Genomic DNA, 21,597 nt, shown 5'->3' on the forward strand with positions numbered 1-21,597 from the left:
CATAGGATTGTGGTGAGGCTTAGTGAACTCGTATCTGCAGAGCTGTCAGCAGGGTCCTGGCACAGGGTGAGCACTATGGAAGCTGGCTCTTGTCATGATTCTTGATGGTGACTAAGACAGAGCCTCTCCGTTTCCCTTTACCCCAGCCCGGTTAAAAGCCCCATGCTCCTGGGGCTCCTGGGCCCAGCAGAGTACCTTCAGGTCCGCAACACACAAATCCTGTAAGAGGGACTTAAAGAAGACCACAGCACAGTCAAGGACTTGATGACCCTCAGGTAAATAACACACCCAGCCCAACGTGAAATGTGCAGACTTTATTAGCTGTGAGATATTCCACTGCTTGGTAGAGTCCCAAAGGTTATTATAGAACCATGAGGGGCAGAGTGGCTGGGGGCTGGAGCTCTGTGCCCTGATGTGTTCACCACAGAGGACATTTTCATCCCCAGCCAGTTCAAAGTCTCTTGACAGGAGATCTCACTAACCTTGGGTGCTGGGCCATGAAGAGGTGGCTAGTTCTGAGCCACATGGTGATAGCACCCAGCCGAGAGCAAGGTTCTCACACAGATCGGAAACTTCTTTCTTTGCAGAGTCCTCTGGCCTGTAAGCTACCTCAACCCCCAAGTCTCACCCACCCTCCACCAGGCCTACTGTCTAAACAGAGCCCTAGAGGAGTCTAGGAAAGTCCCAAGCCTCTTCACCCATGCCATTTTGGGTCACTTGGGTTGGCAGTTTGTAGCTAGGGTAGGGGAATGCTTTTCAGAGGCCAATTTGGCAGCTGTCTGCCTCCCCCAAATCCTTAACTCTCACCCACCTTCAGTCCCCTCATGGTATCTTTTCTCTTGGGGTTTCAATAGTTCTAACTCCCTGTCAATCCAGGATCTGAGCTATGTCTCTGGAACTCCAGCTGCTTGGGGACGGGGCCCAGGTGTTCAGGAAGGGAGGGAAAGCGGGAAGCACAGATGAGTCCCTGGACCTCAAGGGGATGAAGAGGTGAGGCTCGGGGTGACAGGATCCCTTCAGGCTGCTCCCGTTCTGAGGATAGTGTGAGAATTTTGTCTGTGGCCGTGACCAGGGTAGGCACCCTGGAGGAGGAGTTCCTTTGCTTCAGCCTAAACTTGTCCAAGTCACCACAGCTTGGGACCTGGGGATGGGGGTGGGGGGCAAGAAAGGAAGAGGCCACCAACTTCAGAGATGGGAACTGGCAGGAGCTGTGTCCTGTTGCCCCTGCCCCAGCTGTGGGGTCTGTGGTCACAGTCCAGGCTTTGCCACCACCTGTCAGGGCTGCTTGTCATGACATAAAGGAGGACAACAGAAGCCACAGCTGCTCTCAGACTCCAGGGGCCCTGGGCTTCATGCCACATTGAAACCAAGTTCAGGGTGGGGGCAGACACACAGCTACCTCCAGGAAAGCCCCCAGGGATCCCTTCATCTGCTCACCTGGGCAGGAGTCAGACCGCCCTGGGGCAGCCTTGTTCCTGGACTCTGAGTGGCTGAGGCTGTAGGAAACAAGGTCAGGTCATCGGAGGTAGGGGCTCCCAGGATATAGCCAGTGTGACCCGGGGGCGGGGCCTGCTGAAGGAGCTGTAGGATGCGGCTGAGGTCTGAGGACATGCGGGACTCCAACCTGCCAGACAGAGCCCCACAGTCAAGGTCAGAGTCAGAGTCAGCATCAGGGTAAGGGAGGACAGTTCAGGTCCTGAGGGCAGCTCTCAATTTTGTAGCCTGCATGCCATTCCTGCTGGATTGAATGATAGCCTGGGAGCTACTAGAAGTTATTTCCCTGCTGTGATCCACAGCCCCTGCCAAAATTTCCCTTAGCATATCCCGGACTTCAATAATAACAGTGACCAGACACTGTGCACACTCATTTAGCCCTCATAAGGAAGCTTTGGTATGGGTATTCTGATTATCCCCAATTCATGAAAGGGCAAATGGAGGCTCAGAGTAGTTAAGTAACTTGTCCACACTCTTGCTGGTCAGTTGCAGAGGTAGATTTGGAGCCTAGGACTATCTTGCCCCAAGCCCTCACTCTACCACCACAGCCCTGCCATCCACGGGCCACACCCCCTTTCCAAGAGTCCCTGGAATTTGTTTCTGCACCACATTATGCCCCTCTTCCAAAAAGGCTTCCTTGGCCCATTCCGGGGTTTGTTAGGACAAGCCATCCAAAGAACTAGTCTTAGTGACATAGAGAAGGGCTTGCCATTCTAAAACCCACAGGGTACCCAGTGATGTCCCTGAGTCACCAAGAGGGGGCACCCGTGGCTAGCCCACTGCTGGGTCTGCTCTTTGCAGCCACTGGGACCCCTGGCCCACAGGACACTCACCTATTCATCTGGGCCTGGAGCTGCTCTAGCCTGGAGCCTAGCTCCCGAGGCCAGCAGTCTGGGTCTCCCTGCGGGTTTGGGGGGCTGTGCCTTGGCCTTGGGGGCACTTGCTGCAGCAACTCAGGCCAGAGGCCAGATGTATCTGAGATGCTCAGGGAAGGGGCTGCAGCTGTAGGAGGGAAAAGAAAGCCTGAGCTTTGGTCCACCTGGATCCACAGGCATGGCCTGGACAGAGCGCATCCCCTTCCCCTACTGGCCATGGGAACACAGGATGGGAAAAGTGGATCTCTTTACCTGGACCCCCTGGAGTATAACGTCCTATCCCCATAAAGGTCTGCCTTCCAGGTCCCAGAAAGTCCCAGTAGCCCTGGGAAGGGAGCTAGGGCTCCAGCTTGGGGATGCTAGATGGATGGAGACAGTCCAGCCCTGGCTTCACTGTCCAGGAGCCTGCAGCCCAGCCAATCCCCTGGTGCTCTGATGTGGAACCCCAGTGGGCTGGCCCGTATCCATCCCTGGGGAGAGCCCTCACTCAGGCTCTGAGTACACAGGGGCAGGAAGGAGACAAGGGTGTCTATTACTGAGCCTAGGAGAGAAAGCACCTCGCCTCTCATCACGGGGCTAAGGAGGCCTCTCCCAAGATGAGGCAGATCAGGGAAGGACCTGAAAGAGGTAGAGGCTGGGCAGGGGCTTCGGGCTGGGGTAGGGCAGGCACTGGTGGGGGCTGGCTTTGCCTACCTGACTGGTTGTCACTGAGGAAGAAGGCTTGGTGGTCTTGGTTGCCTGGAGCTGGCCGGGGTGATGACTGGAAACCCCCGCCTGCCTTGTGGGGAACAAGAGCATCAAGTAATAGGTACCAAAGCTGGGACGAGGCATCTTTTTTCTCCCCTGTCCCTCACCCCCACCCCCAAGGCCCTTGAGACAACTAGGTGAGAAAGTGGTAACAGGTGGCCGGGCTCCCCCTGAAGCTCCCGGCAGCTTCCTGTAGGTTGTCTCCTGTGTGGGTGGGCAGGAGATTAACAGGGGCTTGGAGATGTGCAGATCTCCCCCTGCCCTGCCCCCGCCCCACCATGGGTCTTGGAAAAGGCAGCCTTGAGTAGCAAGATTTGGTACGGGTGGGGGGGTGGGGAGAAGCCTTCCTTGCAGTCCTCCCTTTCTTGCCCCCTCCTTCACACAAACTGTTTCCAGACACCCCCCTCCCCACCCTGCCTCATCCATACAGTCCCTTCTGGGCTCTTCCAGTTTGTACTGGCTGTCCCACTGCTTGGTAACTCCAGTTTCCATAGAAATTTGGTCTCCCCACACCTCCTCATGACTTCCTTGGTTATTTAACTAGGCTCTTTATTTGCCCTGAGTTGTTATAAACTCCTCCACTGAGTGATAAGCTTGAGAGGAGAGGCTGCTTTATCACTTATTTGCACCCCCTGGGACCTGGCTCTGTGAGCCCCTGGATGGTAGACACTGCTCCCCTTCCAGCTTGGTGCCATGGAGTGGAAAAAGCCTCAGCTATGGAGTCGCACAAACTTGGGTCCAACCTTTGGACTGTCTGTCTTACTATATGGAGGTATGGCTTTGGTTAATTTACTCATCCTCTCTGACACTCAGTTTCTCCATCTGGAAAGTGGGAAAAATAACACCGTGTGCCAGGAGAAGACTAAATGAGATCATGTAAAAGAGCCCAGTGCTCAGCGTGGAGTTGGTACTTGATAATCATCATCCTTAGCATTATGTTGGCCATAATGGTGTAGACACAGAAGAAATTATGGTGTGGGATGCAGGATGGGTTTGAGAGCAAGGAAGGTGGTCAAATGGGTTCCCTCAGGCCAGGCAGGCCAGGTGCTCAGCAGCCTCCATTGCTGTTACCAGCTGGCCAAGACCATTCCCCTCCCTGGCCCACCCAGCCCTGACTCACGTCCCGCAGGTTGAAGGTGACTTCCAGCTTACTCCAGAAGCTGTCTGCAAACGCAGGGTACATATCCAGCACCTCCAGCAGGTCTGCTCGCTGGATCTTGTGCAGGTCACAGTAGGTCAGGGCCCGCACATCTGCGCTGGACTTGCCCGGCTGGGCATGAAGGCTAATGGGCTCCCCAAAAATGTCATTCTTTCCTGCCAGAGGAGCAGGAAGTCTCTCCAGGGTCTGGCTCCAAGGTCTCCTTGGAAGAGCCTCCCTGAGGGCCCCTTGATCCTGTACCACCAATTCCCCCACTTCAGGGATCCCATCAGGTTGGGGCTTGGTGCTCGGGATCATGCTCTGGGGTCAAGGTTGGTGTGCTGGCTGGGGATGTAGAGGGGTTTGATGTGAAACCTGCCTTTCCTTTGTTCTCTGAGCTCTGCAGGGAGCACATACCTGTCCCAGTATGTGGGTCCCCCCACACACACCAGTCTGTAGGCCTCTCAGGACCACCCTCTGTCAGAATCTGCCCCCCTCTTATTTTCCATGTTCTTTGGCACTGTTCCTGTCTAGCCCCCCACCCCCCATTCCAGGGGACAATGGGCAGGAAGGGACACCAAAGGCTCCCAGCTCAATCTCCTTCTCGATCCTCAGCCTGATGGTGCTGTGAGAGCACCCCACTGCTCCCCAGGCAAGACCTGAGGCTTCTGTCTCTTTGTGTTCCCACACCCTGCTATGGGGCCAGGTAACCAGCATGGCCTTAGCAGAGGAAGCCAAGGGAAGTGACTTCCCCTCTCTGGACCACAGTGTCCTCATCTCTAAAATGGGTATAACTGTATAACCATATCTGCCTTGCCTGCCACACTGGACTGTCCAGAGGAACAGATGTGATGCTGGAGAAACAGCCTCAAATAGTAAGAGGCACCAGACAGGTTGATGCAAGGCAATGGGGGGGATGGATATCCCAGGGTGGACATACGCTGGTGATACTTGGGGCATGTGGCAAGGATAGCGGGCCCCCCTGGGGTCAGGCCCACTGTGCTGGCCACAGGATGTTAACATAGAATAAGATGCTAAAAAAAAAAAAAAAAAAGAATAAGATGCTGTCCCACCCACAAAGAGCCCCAAAGCTCCATAAGACAGGCACCTAAACAACCAGCTGGTTTGCAGATGATCTACAGAGCCGTAGGACAGGGGAGAACCAAGAGCTAAGGAGCTAAGGAACAGGGAAGGCTAAATCTACCAGGGATGGTGGAGGAAGGGAGGAGGGACTTACAGAGGACATGAAGTGGGGGCTGGGTTATGACAATGAGAGATCAGCCCCCAGGAGAAAGGCCATCAGAGCAGAAGAAATAGCTGTGTGCTGCACAGTGAGCGCAGACAGGGAGCCCAGGGCTGGGGTGCCAGGGACCATGATTGCCTGATGTCCACTCCCCACAGGAAAGTGCAGCCCCTCAGTCCAGGAGTGCTAATGGTTTGCATGGACAATGATGGATGAAAGCCAAGACCTGTTGCCCAAGAGAACAGGATCAAAGGTTGCTCTGGAGGAGGGGAATGAGGCCTGGAGAGGGAAGGGACTTACCAGAGTCACATAGGAAACCCATAAGCTCGAAATCTGGGCAGCATTGTAAAATGATGGTGATTCAGTAGGTGAAGGATTATTATCTAATGTCCATTTCCACTTAGAAATGCCATCCACGTGGGAAGGATGATGCATATTTAATAATTAAGAAGCTAGTCCAATTTAAGTTTCAGTTAGAGAACTGAAATCCTCTCATTTTGTCCTAAGGTAGGCTGAGAGTGAGGGAAGGTCTCACAGAGGAGGGCATGGCTTGAGCTCAGCCTTAAAGGATGCCCAGGATCTGCCAGGCAAGTGCTCCAAGCAGAATGGCAGCATGTGTCCTTCTCCTTTCCTCCCCCAGTCCCACCATCCAGGCAGCCATAGACTCCTGTCTGTTCCCCTCATTAATACCCCTTTGTCCCACATTCATCCCCTTATTCCTGCCTGGCTCCAGCCCTCTGTGGGGCTTTCCTGGAGAGGTGTCAAGAGCTCCTTTCCTGTGTCCCTGCATCTGGTCTACCCCCCTCCCCAATCTTCCAGCTTCTGCCTTCTGCCAGTGACCTGAAATTCACATCTGTGCATATTCCTTTTCTGTTCAAAATCTTCCCATGTCTCCCCATGAAGGGTGCTCCCTTGGTTGACTCCCAGATCTCTGGCCCTGGAAACAGACAGTTCACAGTGATGGGGATTCTGAAGGAACAGCTTTTGAGGAAAGATGCTGATTTCAGACTGAGACATGTTGTTTGGTCTGTGTATGGAATATATGGTGGCCATACCCAAGAAGGATTGGAATATTCTGGTCTAAGGAGAGATTGGGGCCAGGACAACACTCTGGGGCTCCTTGAGGCATAGATTAGGCTAAGATTGCAGGAGCAACAAGGCAGCTCAGGTGAGGGTATAGGGTGAGGAAAAGAAAGCTGAGCCTATGTTTGGTGAACAGCAGCCAAGGCCAGGCCAAAGGGAGAGTACTGAACAGAGGAACTGGAGGGGTTCTGTACACTGGGGTTGGAGGAGAGCCCAGCCATGGAGACCAAAGGAAGAAGAGGCTGACATCCTGATCAGGGTCTTGGGGTGGGCTAAAGACAGGGAGAAGGCAAGGAAGATGAGAATCATCTCAGAGAGGTGATGTGACCTGCCCAAGGTCACATGGTTGGTGAGTAGCTGAGGCTGAGTGTGCCCCAAAATCTGTCCCCTGTCCAGTGCTCATATCCTTCCTTCAAAGTGTCCAGCTGTCCTTGTAGCAGCGGTGAATGAGACTGGGGTCCTCCCTCCACCCAAGATAAACTTTCGCCCTCTCACTGTTGAGCTCCCCAAGAGTGGAAGAAGGTAGTACCCTTCCCGGACTCAGAGTCTGACACGTAGCCCTGGAATCCCTGTTTGGCCACTTGTCAGCATGACCTCTCTGAGCCTCTACTTCCCTATCAGGAAAATGGAACATGGGATCCCTGGGTGGCGCAGCGGTTTGGCGCCTGCCTTTGGCCCAGGGCGCGATCCTGGAGACCCAGGATCGAATCCCACATCGGGCTCCCGGTGCATGGAGCCTGCTTCTCCCTCTGCCTGTGCCTCTGCCCCTCTCTCTCTGTGAGACTATCATAAATAAATAAAATTTAAAAAAAAAAAAAAAAAAAAGGAAAATGGAACATATGGTTGGGTTTAAGGATTCCGTCAGCTGGGTATAAAGCTCTCCACCGCGCATGCTCACATGGCAGACCCGTAAAAGGTGCCACCATCATCTGGATCAGAGTACTCGAGGCAGGACGTCTCTACTTCCATCACACTCACCCATACCGCTCTGGCCTCCCTGCCAGACCCACCTAGGATGGCCACGACCACGTCGTCGCGCAAGATCTCGATGGAGCCACGGGAGATGAAGTAGAGCGTGGAGAGCACGTCGCCGAGGTGCACCAGCGTGTCCCCGGGGGGTGCGTGCGTCGTCTTGAACTTGACGGCCAGGGCGCGCAGGCAGCCCTTGCTGGCTCCGCGGAAGGCAGGGCAGTGCTGCAGCAGCGCGCGGTGCAGGTGCAGGCAGATGTCGGCCTGCAGGCACTCGGGGAAGCCCTTCAGCACCTGCGAGGGGGCGGCCGCGTCCAGCGGGAGGCTGGAGGAACGGGTGGGGAGGGGTCTGGGGGTGCCCTGTGCCCGCCGGACCTCGGCCTCCCCCGGGGCATTCGGCCGGAGCTGGGACTTGAGCTGGACCGCCCTCCCCACCCGAGGCAGGGCGCCAGGGGCTCACCGCGTTCATGTCAATGCCGTTGGTGTAGGACCAGGCATGCTGGAAGTACTCTTCCAGGCGCTGCCGCAGGGGGTTTGGAATCTGATGGAAGCGGATGAACTCCTTGACACGCAGCATCTGCGTGTGGTAGCGGGCAGTGCCGGAGTACAGGCGCTGGATGATGGCGGACACGTTGCCAAAGATGCTGGCGTACATGAGGGCTGGGGTGAGGAAGCCGAGGGGCCGTGCATGGGGTGCTGGTAGTGAGCTCCTCCACAGCCCCACCAGGCCATAGCACCCCAGGGCCTGCTCCAGACATCCTTCTCCCTGGGAGCCCTCTCTGATCAGGGGCCCCGCTGTCCAGGGCCAAGTCAGAGTGCCCAGAACAGCACCAGGGCACACGAGGGACAAAAGCCTCTGGGCTTCCTGCCCTCCTCCCTCTGTCCTGTGTCTCTTGGCACCTTCCTGGGCCCAGAGGCCAGACTCCTGAGAACTAGGGCAATGATTTTTTTTAGTACAGATTTGTTTTGTCCTTCAAGTTGTAAAAAAAAAAAAAAAAAGTATAATAAAGGGAAAACTCTGAGTCTCTGTTTTCACCCATTTTTTTTTTTCTTGTTTTTGTTTCTCTGGGCTTTCACATCTCTAAATACCCTGAACATGACAACTTAATCTATGTGTAAAATTCCACACTGACTCTTGTGTTGCTAGACGAGGTGTCTTGGGAAGTAGGCAGCACGGTGCAGGGCCTGGGAGCACACATAGCCAGGGGAGCTGGTCCCCTGCGATAAAATTGGGTCTCTGTAATCCCTGGCAAGTTAGGATCTTCAGTCTCTTGGTCTGTAAACTGGGCTTGTAATATGGCACCCATAGGATAGTGATGAAAATGAAGTGTGCACATTGGACAAGCAATTACAAAAGTGCCTGGCAGGGGCCAGCTTCCCGGGTGCTAAGAAGGGTCCCATGCTTGATTCCTGGCTCTGAAGTCACCATTCTTGAAATCTTTAAGACTTTAAAAATAATGGTCTCATATTTTCACTTTGTACTGGGCCCTGCAAATAATGTAGCTGGCCCTGGTGCCTGGCACATAGCAAGGGTTGTAAGTATGGTAAATTCTGTGTATAGTGGGTGTACATATGCAAAATTTCATTGTGCTGCCTGCTTGGTATTTCCCCATCACACACAATGTTACTGTGTTATGTCTCATTATGAAACTAAAAATTGAATGCCATAGGTAAGGTCTGGGCACTTACAGCCGATGAGCATGACACAGATAGAGAAGACCTTCTCAGAGTTGGTGTTGGGGGAGACGTTGCCGAAACCCACGCTGGTAAGGCTGCTGAAGGTGAAGTAGAGGGCCGTGACATACTTGTCCTGCACCGAGGGGCCAGAGGCTGGGTCGCTGCCATTGTAGCGCTTGCCAAGCTGTGCGCCCAGGCTGTCCAGCCAGCCGATCTTGGGCTCCAGGTAGGGCCGCTCCACATTGCCGATGGCATACCAGATGCAGGCCAGCCAGTGTGCAATGAGTGCAAAGGTGCACATGAGCAGGAAAAGTACAGCCGCCCCGTACTCAGAGTAGCGGTCCAGCTTCCTTGCCACACGCACCAGCCTCAGCAGCCTTGCCGTTTTCAGCAGCCCAATCAGGGTTGTGGTCTGAAGGGGCAGGGAGGGGACCATGGGGCCAAGAGTCAGCCCTGGAAAGGCTGCCCTTAGGACCACATTTGTTCACTTGTGCATATGGTCACACAGTCATTCAACAAACACTTATAGAGCAGCTGCTCTGGGCTCTTGGCACAGCACAGTGCAGCCCAGGGCAGGATGTTAAGGAATTCTCAGCCTAAAGCTCAAAACAGTGTTATGGTTGTGAGGACAGAAGTCCAGGGGAGCGCAGAGAAAAGGGAGGTCCATTCAGCGGTGCAGGGCAGGGGAGGCTTCATAGCGAAGGTGACACATGAGCTGAATCTTGAGAGATGAGGCTGAGTCTGCAGGCCTCAGGAGGGAGAGAGAAAGGCATTCTAGGCACAGGAGTAGAGTGAGCCAAACCAGGTGTGGAGGTGTGAAATAGCACAGCCCATGTGGGAAACCAAGTGTGGTGCTGCTGCCTGGAGCACAGAGTGGAAGATGGTGGTGAGAAATGAGCCTGGAAGGTGGGTGCGCAGGGGCTGCTCCTATGGACCTTGAGGCCCAAAAAGAGCTTGGCTTTTATTTCAAGCCACTGGGGAGCCACTGAAGTTCTACAGTGTCAGATTATCTGAAGCTGGTCTTGGCTTCTGTGTGGAGGGGTGAGGCTGGCAGGTGTAGGGGTGGGGCAGAGGTGGTTAAGAAGGCTCCTCAGTGCTCAGCCAAGGGCAGCAGAAGTGGAGAGAATGGGGATAGATTGGCTGGAAGTGGGCGGGCATGGGAGTCAGATGGACACTGCCCGCTGGATAGGCTATTGAGGGGGTGGCTGGAGCACAGAAGGCAGAGCTGATTTGAAAGCTGATCCCAAGGACGTGGGCAAAAGGACTCAGTGGGATTAGAAGCTATGAGAAGAGTCTGAAAATGCCTTCATGTCAGCTGTGGGGAGTGAGTGGGCATAATGGAGGGTCTGGGGGTGGCAGGGGGTGGCAGGCTGCCTTGCAGAAGCAGTCTATGGATTCCCTTCGCAACTCCAGGGTAAGTGAGCTTTAGAAGCCAGCACAAGGGGCTGGGACTATAGGCGTGCCCATCCCAGAGGGGTCAGAATTCTGGATCATAGGGTCTAGGGCACAGCCTTGGCTGGTCCTTCTCCAGGGCTGGGAGATGGCACATGTTTGAGGCCCCCCACATGCTTTGGCAAAGGTATGCAAAGCCAGGTGCTCTCTGCACGCAGGACTGTGGGGCTGGGAGGCCCCAGGCTGGCGCACAGGGGATGGCCACAGCAGCTGGCCTGAGGGTTTGCTCACCTCATCAGAGCCAGTGCGGAAGATGAGCAGGTCAAAGGGGATGGCGGCCACCATGTCAATGAGGAACCAGCCCTTGAAGTAGTGGACGGCAATGCGGCGAGGGTGGCTGACCACCTCATCATTGGTGTTGACATAGGTGGTGCGGAAGTTGATGACAATGTCCACAACGAACATGATGTCCACGATGAGGTCCACCACGGTGAGTGGACTACAGGTGTAGCCGCAGTCCACGCGTTGAGACTCGTCCTGGTCACTGAGTAGGAAGGCAGCCGAGTAGGGTGTGAAGATGGCCGTGTAGATGACCAGCAGCAGGATGAGCCAGTCCCACACGGCCTTGAAGGGGCTATAGTGCAGGAGGGTCCCCCGGTGGATGCGTGGTGCCTGCAGCTTGTACTCCGGCAGCACATCGGCGCCCAGGGACAGAACCTGGGGGTGGGGGCCACAGGGCAGTCAGCAGGGTGTCCATCACTAGTGAAACCGATTGGGAGGGATGAAGGCTTTGGGGTGAGGCCTGGGAAGGGGGCTGTGGGGACAGAGGGAATGAAGCAGAGTTGGGGTAGAGCGTGTATGGGGCAAATTCATAAGGGGATAGGTGTGTTGGGAGGAAGTGCAGAGAGGAGGTGGGCTATAGGATGAAGGGTGATCCCAGGTTGGAAGCTCCCCAACTCCCTCACAAACAGGCCAACCTGGAGTTAAGACAGGGCTGGGGGAGGAAGGTGGGGAGGCCAGGGGAGGACTAGGCTCGGGGTTATTTGAAGAACCTAGACGAGGGGGTAGCTGGTGGTTTGGTCCTTTCCGGTGGGCTCGGTTCCCCATGGTCAGGATTTCTGGTGGGAACAAGTCATTCCCAGAATAACCTCTTCATTTCTGAAGGCCCTGTGGAGTCTAGACCAGTGAGGGGCCTCCTTGGGGCTGATTCACAGAGCCTTCCATGGGAAGAGTCAAACTTGGAGGCATGTAGCTAATTTGAGTCCTTGATACATCCTGGGCACAACAGAGCCCCGACTATTTTGCACATGTACAAGGGTGCTTTGCTCATTACTGTCAGCTGAGCCCGCTTTGCTCTGCCCCTCCCACTCTTGCCTCCAAGACTATGGCCAACATAGGATCCCCAGGCTCAGCCCAATACTCCCAGGCTCTGGCCAGCTACCCAACACAAGAAACAGCCGGGGCATCAAGAAGGGCATGTGTTTTAAGCCAGCCAGACCTTCCCGGTTGATCCCAGTTCTGATGTTGCAATATGTCTGTCTTGGGGCTAATTTTACGACCTCTCTAAGCCTCATGCAGAATGAATAACAAAGGACAAGCAACTCCATAAAAAGATGATTAAATGCCGTGGTGCATCTCAATGGCACGTGTTACTCTATGGTAAATCCTCCTCCTGACTCATCCTATGTCAAGCACTGCCCCAACAAAGATGGAGCCTGAGGGGTGGCCAGCTGACCCTACCACCACCACTGGATTGGCCTGGGCAGATGGCCCTGGTTCAAGAAAATCTGCAATATAAGGTTCTGACCTTGAAAACCAAATCCATTAACAGACAAGATCCATTAAAGGGCTGGTTTCACCTTGTGGGTCCCTAATCAGCCATCTAAACACCTAGAAGGGGTCACAGTATCTCCACCCTACAGTGAGTCCCTACTCTGCCTTCAGGCCTCAGCTTCTATTCTGCCTCTCAGGAAGCCTCTTCTGACCCTCTTTCTTGATTTTTCTCCCTGTCCCCTGTAAACACCCCTGAACACAGTTATTCTCCACTGAACAACAGGCCATCTTATATGCCCAGCACTTAGTCCACATTGGGGCTCAACTCAAGGCAGTGACCTCAGCCAACAGAGCTGAATGAGTCATGAGAGCTTGAGTTGTCATAGCTACTCCTCTCCTTCCCTGGTTGCTCAAGAGACACCAAGATGGGGGCTCCTGGGTTGCTCAGTCGGTTAGGCATCTGCTTTTGGCTCAGGTAATGATCCTAGGCTCCTGGGATCCAGCCCCGAATTGGGCTCCCTGCTCAGCGGGGAGTCTGCTTCTCTCTCTCCCTCTGCTGCTCCTCCCAGCTCTCTCTCTCTCTCTCTCTCTCTCTCTCCTAAATAAATAAAATCTTTAAAAAAAAAAAAAAAAAACCACACCAAGTTGGAATAGCAAATCATAGGGCTTGAGAGGGGAGGAGGTAGGAATTCAGAGGGTTGGGGGTAGATAAGAAGAGGATGTCCACCTCCCCAGGACCCCCCAGACAGGGGTGCCATCTCCCCCACCACGCAGACCTCCACGGTTTCCCATTGCCTCTGAAGTCAGCATGAGGACCCTTGCCAGTGTTGCCCAGAGCTGCAGGGTTCTCAGGATGTAGGAACTCAGATGTGAGGTTCCAGCCCTTGGAGCCCTGGTTGAAGTAAGGGTGACTGCCCTACTCTGGGCTCATACAGCTTTCTGCTCTAAGCTCTATCAGGCACCTCTCCTACCTTAGGGCCTATTTAGGGTGAGCTAGCAAAGCCAAGACTGGCCGGGGCCGGGAGTAGGATAGGACCAGGTGGGTTGGGTAGAGCAGGGACCATAGGCCCCAGCCAGACCTCTCAGTCTTCATGGGCCACTTGCCAGTCTAACAGTCCCCATCACCCCTGTGTCAACCTGAGGGCCCTGGGATGAGTGGTCCTGGTGGAGTTCCCGCAGTCAGGCTACTGGGCCACCCTGCTGACCTCTGAAGGCCCAGCCCTGCAGCCTGGGGTGCTTGCTTTCCAGGGTTCTCATGTTTGGGGAGAGGCTGGGTCACTGGGAGTTTCCATCCCACTTGCTCCATCACAAGTGAAAGGAGGCATGGAGGAAGAAGAATGGCCCCCATCCCCCATGAAGGCAAATCTTCAGAGAAAGCTGGGTGGAGTCCCTCACACCCTCCCCATGACCTGTACTTCCTTGCTCAGCCCTGGCCTAGCCCCACCTTAATGCCTAATGTGAGAGCCCTGGGGCCCAGAGAGGGTATAAGATCACTTGTCCAAGGTCATATAGCAAGTCAGTGGCAGGACTCTGGTCATTTGAACCTTGCATTTCCCTCTAGAATGGTTGGGGGGACAGGGGCATCAGGCCCCATGTGAGGGGACACTGGGGTCAGCTGAAACAGAAAACCCAAGGAGGTTTGCCTTGGGCTGTCCAAGGAGGGGCTTAAGGGGAGGGAGGCATTCAGGGCATGATCCCCAGGAAGTTGCTCAAAGAGAGCTGAAGATGCCAGGACCAGCTCCCCTCTGCCTGGCTTGCAAGAGGATCCTGTGGTGTGGTGGGGGGTGGGAGGTGGGGAGAAGAGTCAGAAGCAGGCTGGGGGCCTCCCTCCATCCTTCCTCCTCATCTCCCCTCAGTGTGGTCCTGCCACCTCCTCTCTCTGCTTCTCCTTCTCTGTGACTGGCAGAGGCTTGAACAGGCCCTCGTGGTAGCCTGTGTGTTCCCCCATCCCAGACGCCTCCAGACCTAGGATGTGGCACTATTCCCAGGCTCTGTTGACACCAACCTCCCCTGGCTCTACCATCAGGGTGGAGACCCCAGGGTAAGCCTTTAGGTCTAGAGAATCAGACTTCAGCAGGACAGGAAGCCCGGGGCTCAGACCAGACACCGGGGGCTGGACAAGCTGACTGCCTTTGCCACCTCCAGCCCCAGGCCTGAGAAGGGACCCTCCAGGCCCAGCACAGCCCCGCCCACCCTGCCCTGCAGTCCATACCTGGGTGACCTTCTCGGTGACATTCTGGGTCCGCTCCACTACCTTGTGTGGTGCAATGATCTCTATCTCTGTGGTTGAGCCAGAGCGATGTTTCTCCAGGTTGAACTCCACGAAGTTGAGTGTGAACTGTGGAATCTGGCCAATGGTCCTGTACTTGACCCTGCCTGTGCCAGGCCTCTGTGCACTCGACCTGCCATGAGAGCCCTCTGAAACCAGTCCCAGGGTCAGAACAGCCAGGGCCAGGGGACCAGCTGCCTCATCTGGTCCCCCCACTCATCCCCACCACCACCTGCACCCCACCTCACCAGAGCCCAGGAATCTCTGGGACAGCAGGCACTGGGACAGGCTGCGGCGCTCACTCTTGGCCAGGAGCTGGGCCAGGTCTTCAAAGTTGAGGATGAACATGATAACAGCCCCATCTTCATTCTTCACAGGCACCACGTCCACTAGGCAGCGGAAGCTGGAGGCTGCAAACACCATTGGGAGGGATCACAGAAGGGATCCTCTCCTGTAGAAACATGGCCAAGGGAAGCCAGGGAGGGGGCTGGGTTGAGGTCAAGTGAAAGACAGCTATGGGGTGAGGAGGCCTGGACTACTGGGCAGGGGGTTGGTGATGCTGCTCAGCAGGTGTCCCACCCACAGGGCAGAGCAGCTTAGCTGCTCATTAGGAGATAATGTAGCATCGGGCCCAAGTCCACACTCAGCCCTCAGCTCAGGGTTTAACCTTGAGGTTTGCTTCTGCTGTGATTAAAGCTGAGCAGATGGGATGGATTAAGTGGGGAGGTGAGGCCGGGCATTCTACTCCCATGTAGCTCTGGCTAGCCCTGGGTTCAGTTCCCATATTCCCTTCCCACAAAAATGCCCCACTCCCCCAATGCTGGAAGAAACTCATTGAGAACACGCTAAGTGCTGCGCATGGAACCAGTTGACTCTTGAGGCCTCAAAGATCCATGGTTGGTGTCCAGTGGATCCTTGGGGAGGGAGGCAAACATAGACCCCCATTCTCTAGAGCCTGGGGTTCTAAGAAACTGCCTGGTTGGGGCTGGAAGGGGACATGGAGTGGGGCTCACTGGGTACTCAGCACATAACAGCTGGGTGAGAAGGGAATGGTCCAGGATGAGAAGGACACCAGCGTGAAGGCCAGGCTGCTGCCCCAGGCCTCGAAGGTCAGAAGTGTTGGGACTGGAAGGCAGGCAGGGCAATACCCTGGGGTCTGGAGAGGGAATGAGACAGCAGGGTGATGACAGGGCAGCCCCCTCCTGCCACTCTCACACCCTCTTGGACAGGTTAGACCTAGATGTTGGCTTTATGTTCTTCCTTCTTGGCTTCAGGATCTCCCCCACATAGGCAAGTGGGACAAATCAAAGCTAAGACAGCCACATGCCCCCCAGAGCCCAGCCCTATGGACTGAGTGGGTGGGTGGATGTCCCATGAGCCCTGTCTCCAAGGTACCCAGTGGTCCCTTGTCTCTCTGCTCAAGCTGTTGGTGTGTTATGGGGCCCAAAGGGCAGGATGCTAAGGGGGAGGGGCCTCAAGTAAATATGCAAATCAGAAGGCAGAGCTGCCCCTTCCTGAGGGCAGGTTTGTGTCTGTCTCATTTGTGAGTCCAGCACCTATCCCAGGTGGCTTTTGTTAATTGAGTACATGAAAGAATGTGTAAATGTGAGTGGGGGCGAGGCTGGTTGGCAGGAGCCTTGCTACTTTGGGGTCCATTAGGATCCTGCTTTCCCCAAAGTGCCTCCTCACACCTTCAGTGCTGGGGTGCAACTGAGCTGCCCCCATCCTCCCTCCCACTTTCTTCCCTGGGAACAGGAATCTCCTGGATCAGATTCCCGGACTCCCAGGCACCAGGCAGCCATCTGCCAGCTGTTGCACTGGGTCCCGGGGGAGACATCCACACCGAGGAGAGGCCACCCGCCTGCTTCTGTGACCAGTCCTGGGCTCACAATGCTATAGGCTCAGCCTCCCAGACCACAGCCTGGCATTCTTGTCAGCCCAGGATGTGGGGAGGCTTGGACTCTGGGACCTAGCCAGGAAGTCTTGTTAGCCAGTGGTCCAAAACGTTCCCTCCAAAGCCAGCCTATCTCTTCACTCTCTGGCACTAAGAGACCTGGCCTGGTGGAGGGGACAGTGAGGGGAGAGCTGGGCAGAGCGGCAGGGCCTTCAGGCTCTCAGTACTGTTGGGAACAGTCAAGGCCCAGAGTTCAAGTGGCTGGACCCATCCACTGTTGCTATCTTTGGAAAACTGAGGCTGGGAACAAAGATCCATCATAGCAGTGAGGGCTGGAGGGGAGCTATGCACGACACCCTGTGCCCAAACTTCATTCTTGCTGCCTGTAGGGTGGGCGGACAGGAGGCTATGAGGATTTGGATGAGTTCAGAGCATTCTTTTTCCATATCCCTCGGCTGTCCTTGCTCACAAGTGACTGCGTCTGGGCAACCAGAAGTAGGTGAATGTGTCACCCCAGGTTGTGTCCAGGAGTGGCTGTGTCCCTGTGCTCTTGCCCCATTGCTGGAGGGTGGGGGGTCCACAGTCTCTGCCTTTTCTCCCTTCCAGGGGCTCCTCCCAGTGCTTACCTCTTCTCTGACCGGAGGACCCCAGCAGATTTGTCTGCTCCCTGAGATGCAGCCCTTCTCTCCGCTCTTCTCTGCCTCTTGGATGTGCTCTTTTCTTCAGTGTCCCATTGTTCTTACCTCCTGCCCCGCCCTTGCTCTCCTCTGCAAAGCCTCCTTGTTATCTATCACCCCCATCTCTCTATGCCCATCCCATACAGGGTTGCAGTGAGCCCTCAGGGAGAAGCTGATGCTTCAGAAGAAAGCTGCCACTAAAAGGGTAGCAGGGGAGGGTGGCCTCCTGCTTGGTGCTTCTGCATTCATGTGGGAGTATGCGGGGAAACACTGGAGCCTCTGACCTCGGTCCTTACCCTGTCCTCCTCCTCCAGAGCTGAGGACTGGAGGAGCCCAGGCATCCTCTAGTGTGGCTTGGAGATTAGGAGACTCTCTGGTTTTGGAGTCATTAGACAAGAGGGCCCAACAAAGGCAGGCAGGCGTAGGCTTCTCTGGCAGGTGCTCAGCGGGGGCAGGCATGGAGGTAGGGGAGATGTGAGTGCTCTCATCCCTCCCTCCAGGCTCTCATTAGTTCTAGTCTTATGAACATCCCCATTCCGCCTTATCTGCTAGATTCTTACTTTCCTTAGTAAAGGCAGATGGAGGAAAAGCCAGGTTCTCAGGGGTCTCTGAGTCCTATCTCACGGGGGCAATTTTTGCCAAGTGCCCTGGCTTCTTTGAATCCAACTTTGTGTTGCTATATAATGTGGAGATACATGAACACAGACCTTTCATTTTGACTTGGAAAACTGTCAGTGGATTACCCTTTTAGAGTAAAAGAGGATTATAAACAAACCAGCTAGAGTTCTGTTTAGGACACTTTTCTACCTCCCTGGAATCAGGGGGAGGGGGTGAGAGGGGGCATTGACTGAAGAGGGGAAGAAATCACCATTAGGATGCCTGCCAGGAAGATTAAAAGATGTGCATATGATTTAAAAAAAAAAAAAAAAAAGAATCATGTGGTCAGAGTGGACCATAAGGTGAACATAAACTATCTGAGCACCACATCCTTTCCTTAGAGCAATGTAGGGCAAGAAGCTCTCTTTTCTAGGTTTCAGGCCAATCTCCGGTAGGTCTCAGGTAGGTAGATAGGTAACAGGACAGAGAAGGGCTTAGGTTTGGGTGGCATAGACTGGGATTTGGGGGTATCAGATATGTGATAATTTTCCTTTTATACCCAGAGCCAGCATCCAAGATTAGGTCCTGGAGTCTCTTCTGATAGTCAGAGGACCCCAGCAAAATTCTGAAGATCTGAATCCTCATCTCAGAGGGCCAAGGCCCGGTCTTGATCTCTGGCCCCAGCCCAGGGCACATGCAAAGTGCTGAGGAGACCCTAAAAGACCTGATCTGACATCTTTAGGAGCCTGATATCAGTCCAAACCCTTCTGGGGCCCAGGTAGAGCTCTGGGGTCAAGGAAAAGGATCTGTTATTCCTGCCGCCGCCCCCCCTCCCCATTTCCTGCTATCCCATCCTATTCCTAGGGAACCCTTCTCACTCTTCTGACTGCCACCTCCTCCCTGCAATGATGTGAGGAGGTGAGGTCACAGCTTTTAAAAATATTCTGACTTCATTAACCCTGTGAGTGCTGCCAAACTAAGCCTAATTCTTCCTAGTCCCCTAATCACTAGCCCTGCATCTGCTTGGTTGGAAGCAGCAGGAGACAGCCAGGGGACAGCCAGGACCCACCCATGAAGCACTCTAGAAGCCCTGAAACACAAACAGGCACACACATACCCATCCATGTCCCGCACATGCCCCAGCCCCCTAGGCCCCAGGTTCTCGGTACCCCTCAGTCCCAATCCAAAGGAGCCTACCTTTCATCTGTCACTTACTCAGATGACTCTCATCCCTGCCTTTTCCAGAAAGGCCGCCTCTGAACAGAGGCAGTTGGGGTCATCTCCCCTCTTAGGATTACTCCAAACAAATATCTTGAAAGAATCCTGAGACTTGGGTTCTGGCCCCAAGTTGGACCCCAGCAGTAGGATCTTGGACAAGTCTCTCCCTTTTCTTGGGCCTTGGTTTCTTCATCCATGAAATGAAGGGATTTATCTAAGCCAGTGGTTCCTAAACTTGGCACAACATCAGAACCGCCAGGGAGATTTCTCCAAATGCACCTGCTTTGGTTTCAACTCACACCTCTGAGTCAGCCTCTCTCTAGGGAAGGTGTGTTTTGGAAAATACGCCCCAGGTAATTCTGATGCAGAACCAGATTGGGGGGCCATTAAGTGATTTCAAAGGGACTTTCAGAATCCTGGTTCCCACTCATCTCTCCCCTCCCTCCCACCCACTGTGGAGACTCTGAGGTCCTAGGGGGAAGGTCTTAAAGGGCCAAAGAGCTCTGTCCTTAGCCCCTGCCCTATGCTTCTGTTCTGCTTGCCATAAACGTGGGCTGGCAGTGACATACCAAACTGCATGAACCTCTGGGTAAGGGCAAACTCCAGAGTCTATCTCCCCAAGGATCTGAGGCTTGGGTGAGCCAGGTCCACTCCTATTTTCTAGCCAGCAGCCACTGAGCTTGGCCTGCCCACAGAGGCATTGAGGGGGTGACGCCTCCCCTAATCCCCAGAGCAGATGGAGATGAGGAAAGGTTAATTTTCATTCCAGCTGCCTGACAGCTGGGGCTGACAGTGACAGAGTGGGTAGCCAGGAGACTGGGAACATGGGGGAGGGATGGTGGAGGCCCTGCCTAGGGTAAGGATCAGTTGGTGAGTCAGCCTGGTCCCCAGCTTCAGGAAAGGACCTCACTGACTTCAATGCCAACTGCTCCCCCCACGTCCCCCCTTGCAGATGAGGAAACTGAGGAGCGGAGAGGAACAGGATTTGTCAGGGCCTCTGGCCCTTGGGACAGCGCCCTCCTGAGGGCTACTCTGGCTGTACAAGACAGGGACTGAGTAGGTCCTGTAGAACCAGTAGTCTGAGGGAGCCTCACCATCCTTGCGGTAGTAGAGGATGTCCACCTTGCACTCCTCTGTCCCCAGCAGGGCCTGCGCTAGGCGGGACATGGCACTGCGTGGGGTATTGGGGCCTGTGAGGAAGTCGCAGGTGCAGGGTCGCTGCATCACCTCCACTCGGGAGTAGCCGAAGAGTTCACAGAAGCCGTCGTTGCAGTAAATGATGGCGCAGTTCTCCATCTGCGCATTGGCAATCAGGAACTTCCGACCTGGGGTGGGATGTGGGAAGCCCATGGCAACCAAGACTGGGCAATGAGGGGTGGAAAGATCATAGGGATTCTTGGCAGCAGTGAGGGGTGTCTAGATGGGGGAGCAGAGCAATAACTAGAATGAGGGAGAGAAGTGAGGTCTGATGGGGGTGGGGGGACCTAGAAGGCCAGGGTGATGGGGGAAGGTTATGGGACTCCTGAAAGTAATGAGAGTAATGGTTAGAATGGGAGATCAGAACAATGACCAGAAATGTGTAGGAGGAGGAGTCAGGCCTGAGAGTCGTGGGAAGACCAGGGCAGCAATGGGGTTAGTGAATTGGGAAGGAGGCCCAAGGCTTCCTGGAGTCAGTGCAGGGAGTCAGGAAGAGGGAGCCAGGATGTGATCAGATGGGGCCCAGGCCTGGTGAGAGCTCCTAGAAAAATTAGAGTGGCTAGGGTCAGGCAGTGAAAACAAGGGATCAAGGAAATCTCTGGAGGAAATGGGGGGCGGGTGTTCAGGAGGAGGAAGCAAGACAGCGATAGAAGGGGGGATAAGCCCTTGGGGTACCAAGAAATCAACTCAGGGGAGGAGGGGAGTACACTGCTTCTGCTGCTCCAGCAGAGAGCGTGGCATTTGAGGTAAGTGGGGCTTGCTGGAACAGAAGGTGTCCGGGGACATTAAAGCGAAGGATTTTGCATTCATCAGTACCCCCGACCCCGACCCACGCTGATCCATTCGAAGTAAGTAAAAGGGTCTGTCTCCTCCACTCCTGCCACCGGACCAGGAATTCAGATCGGCCCCCACCTCAACGCACACACTCACTCTGGCCTTCGAACTTGCGGATGATGGTGTCCAGGTACGTGTTTTGGGGCGCGACGTGGCCCCTGCGGACAGGCATCTTTCGGCGGCAGCCTCCTCCCGGAGCCACCAGGGCCCCGGCTCCCTGCTTCTCCGCTTGCCCTCGGGCTCAGCGGCGTCCGGTCCCGGGTGGGCGCCGCCCCCGGGGAGGGCCGCGGGGCCCCGCGCCCCTGCTGCCCGCCTGCGCCGACCCCCGCGGCCCTGCACCGCCTTCCCAGGCCGGCCGCTCGGCGAGCGCCTCACTCCCCAGGCGCCCGCCCCGGAGCTGTCCGCGCCGCGGTGCTGAAAGAAGCCGCGCGGCGGCGGGGCGGGGTTCGCGGGGCGGGGGCAACTTCTCACCGACCCGACGGGGCAGGGGCGGGCCCTGACTCCGAGGGGGCGGAGCCGG

General features: G+C 55.2%; 1 protein-coding gene across 3 annotated transcripts; it reads right to left on the reverse strand.

The window, feature by feature from the left end:
• Positions 1-299: 299 nt before the first annotated feature.
• Positions 300-21,324, reverse strand: KCNH6 (potassium voltage-gated channel subfamily H member 6). Of its 3 annotated transcripts, XM_072781214.1 has the most exons (13): positions 21,174-21,321; positions 20,141-20,371; positions 14,909-15,070; positions 14,604-14,809; positions 10,910-11,335; positions 9,239-9,638; positions 8,010-8,209; positions 7,591-7,843; positions 4,237-4,430; positions 3,063-3,147; positions 2,328-2,496; positions 1,438-1,624; positions 300-1,141 (listed from the first exon to the last, which is right to left on the reverse strand). In XM_072781214.1, exons 1-13 carry the CDS (start codon positions 21,247-21,249, stop codon positions 857-859), a joined length of 2,874 nt encoding a protein of 957 aa, XP_072637315.1. In that variant the 5' UTR covers positions 21,250-21,321; the 3' UTR covers positions 300-856. The 3 variants fall into 3 exon arrangements, with proteins under 3 accessions (XP_072637315.1, XP_072637316.1, XP_072637317.1); XM_072781215.1 differs by lacking the exons at positions 20,141-20,371; positions 21,174-21,321 and adding an exon at positions 17,181-18,149; XM_072781216.1 differs by lacking the exons at positions 300-1,141; positions 1,438-1,624 and having other exon boundaries at positions 2,346-2,496; positions 3,063-3,143; positions 21,174-21,324.
• Between the last annotated feature and the right edge of the window lie 273 nt (positions 21,325-21,597).

This window comes from Canis lupus, chromosome 16 (assembly GCF_048164855.1).
Source record: "Canis lupus baileyi chromosome 16, mCanLup2.hap1, whole genome shotgun sequence".
NCBI lineage: Eukaryota > Metazoa > Chordata > Mammalia > Carnivora > Canidae > Canis > Canis lupus.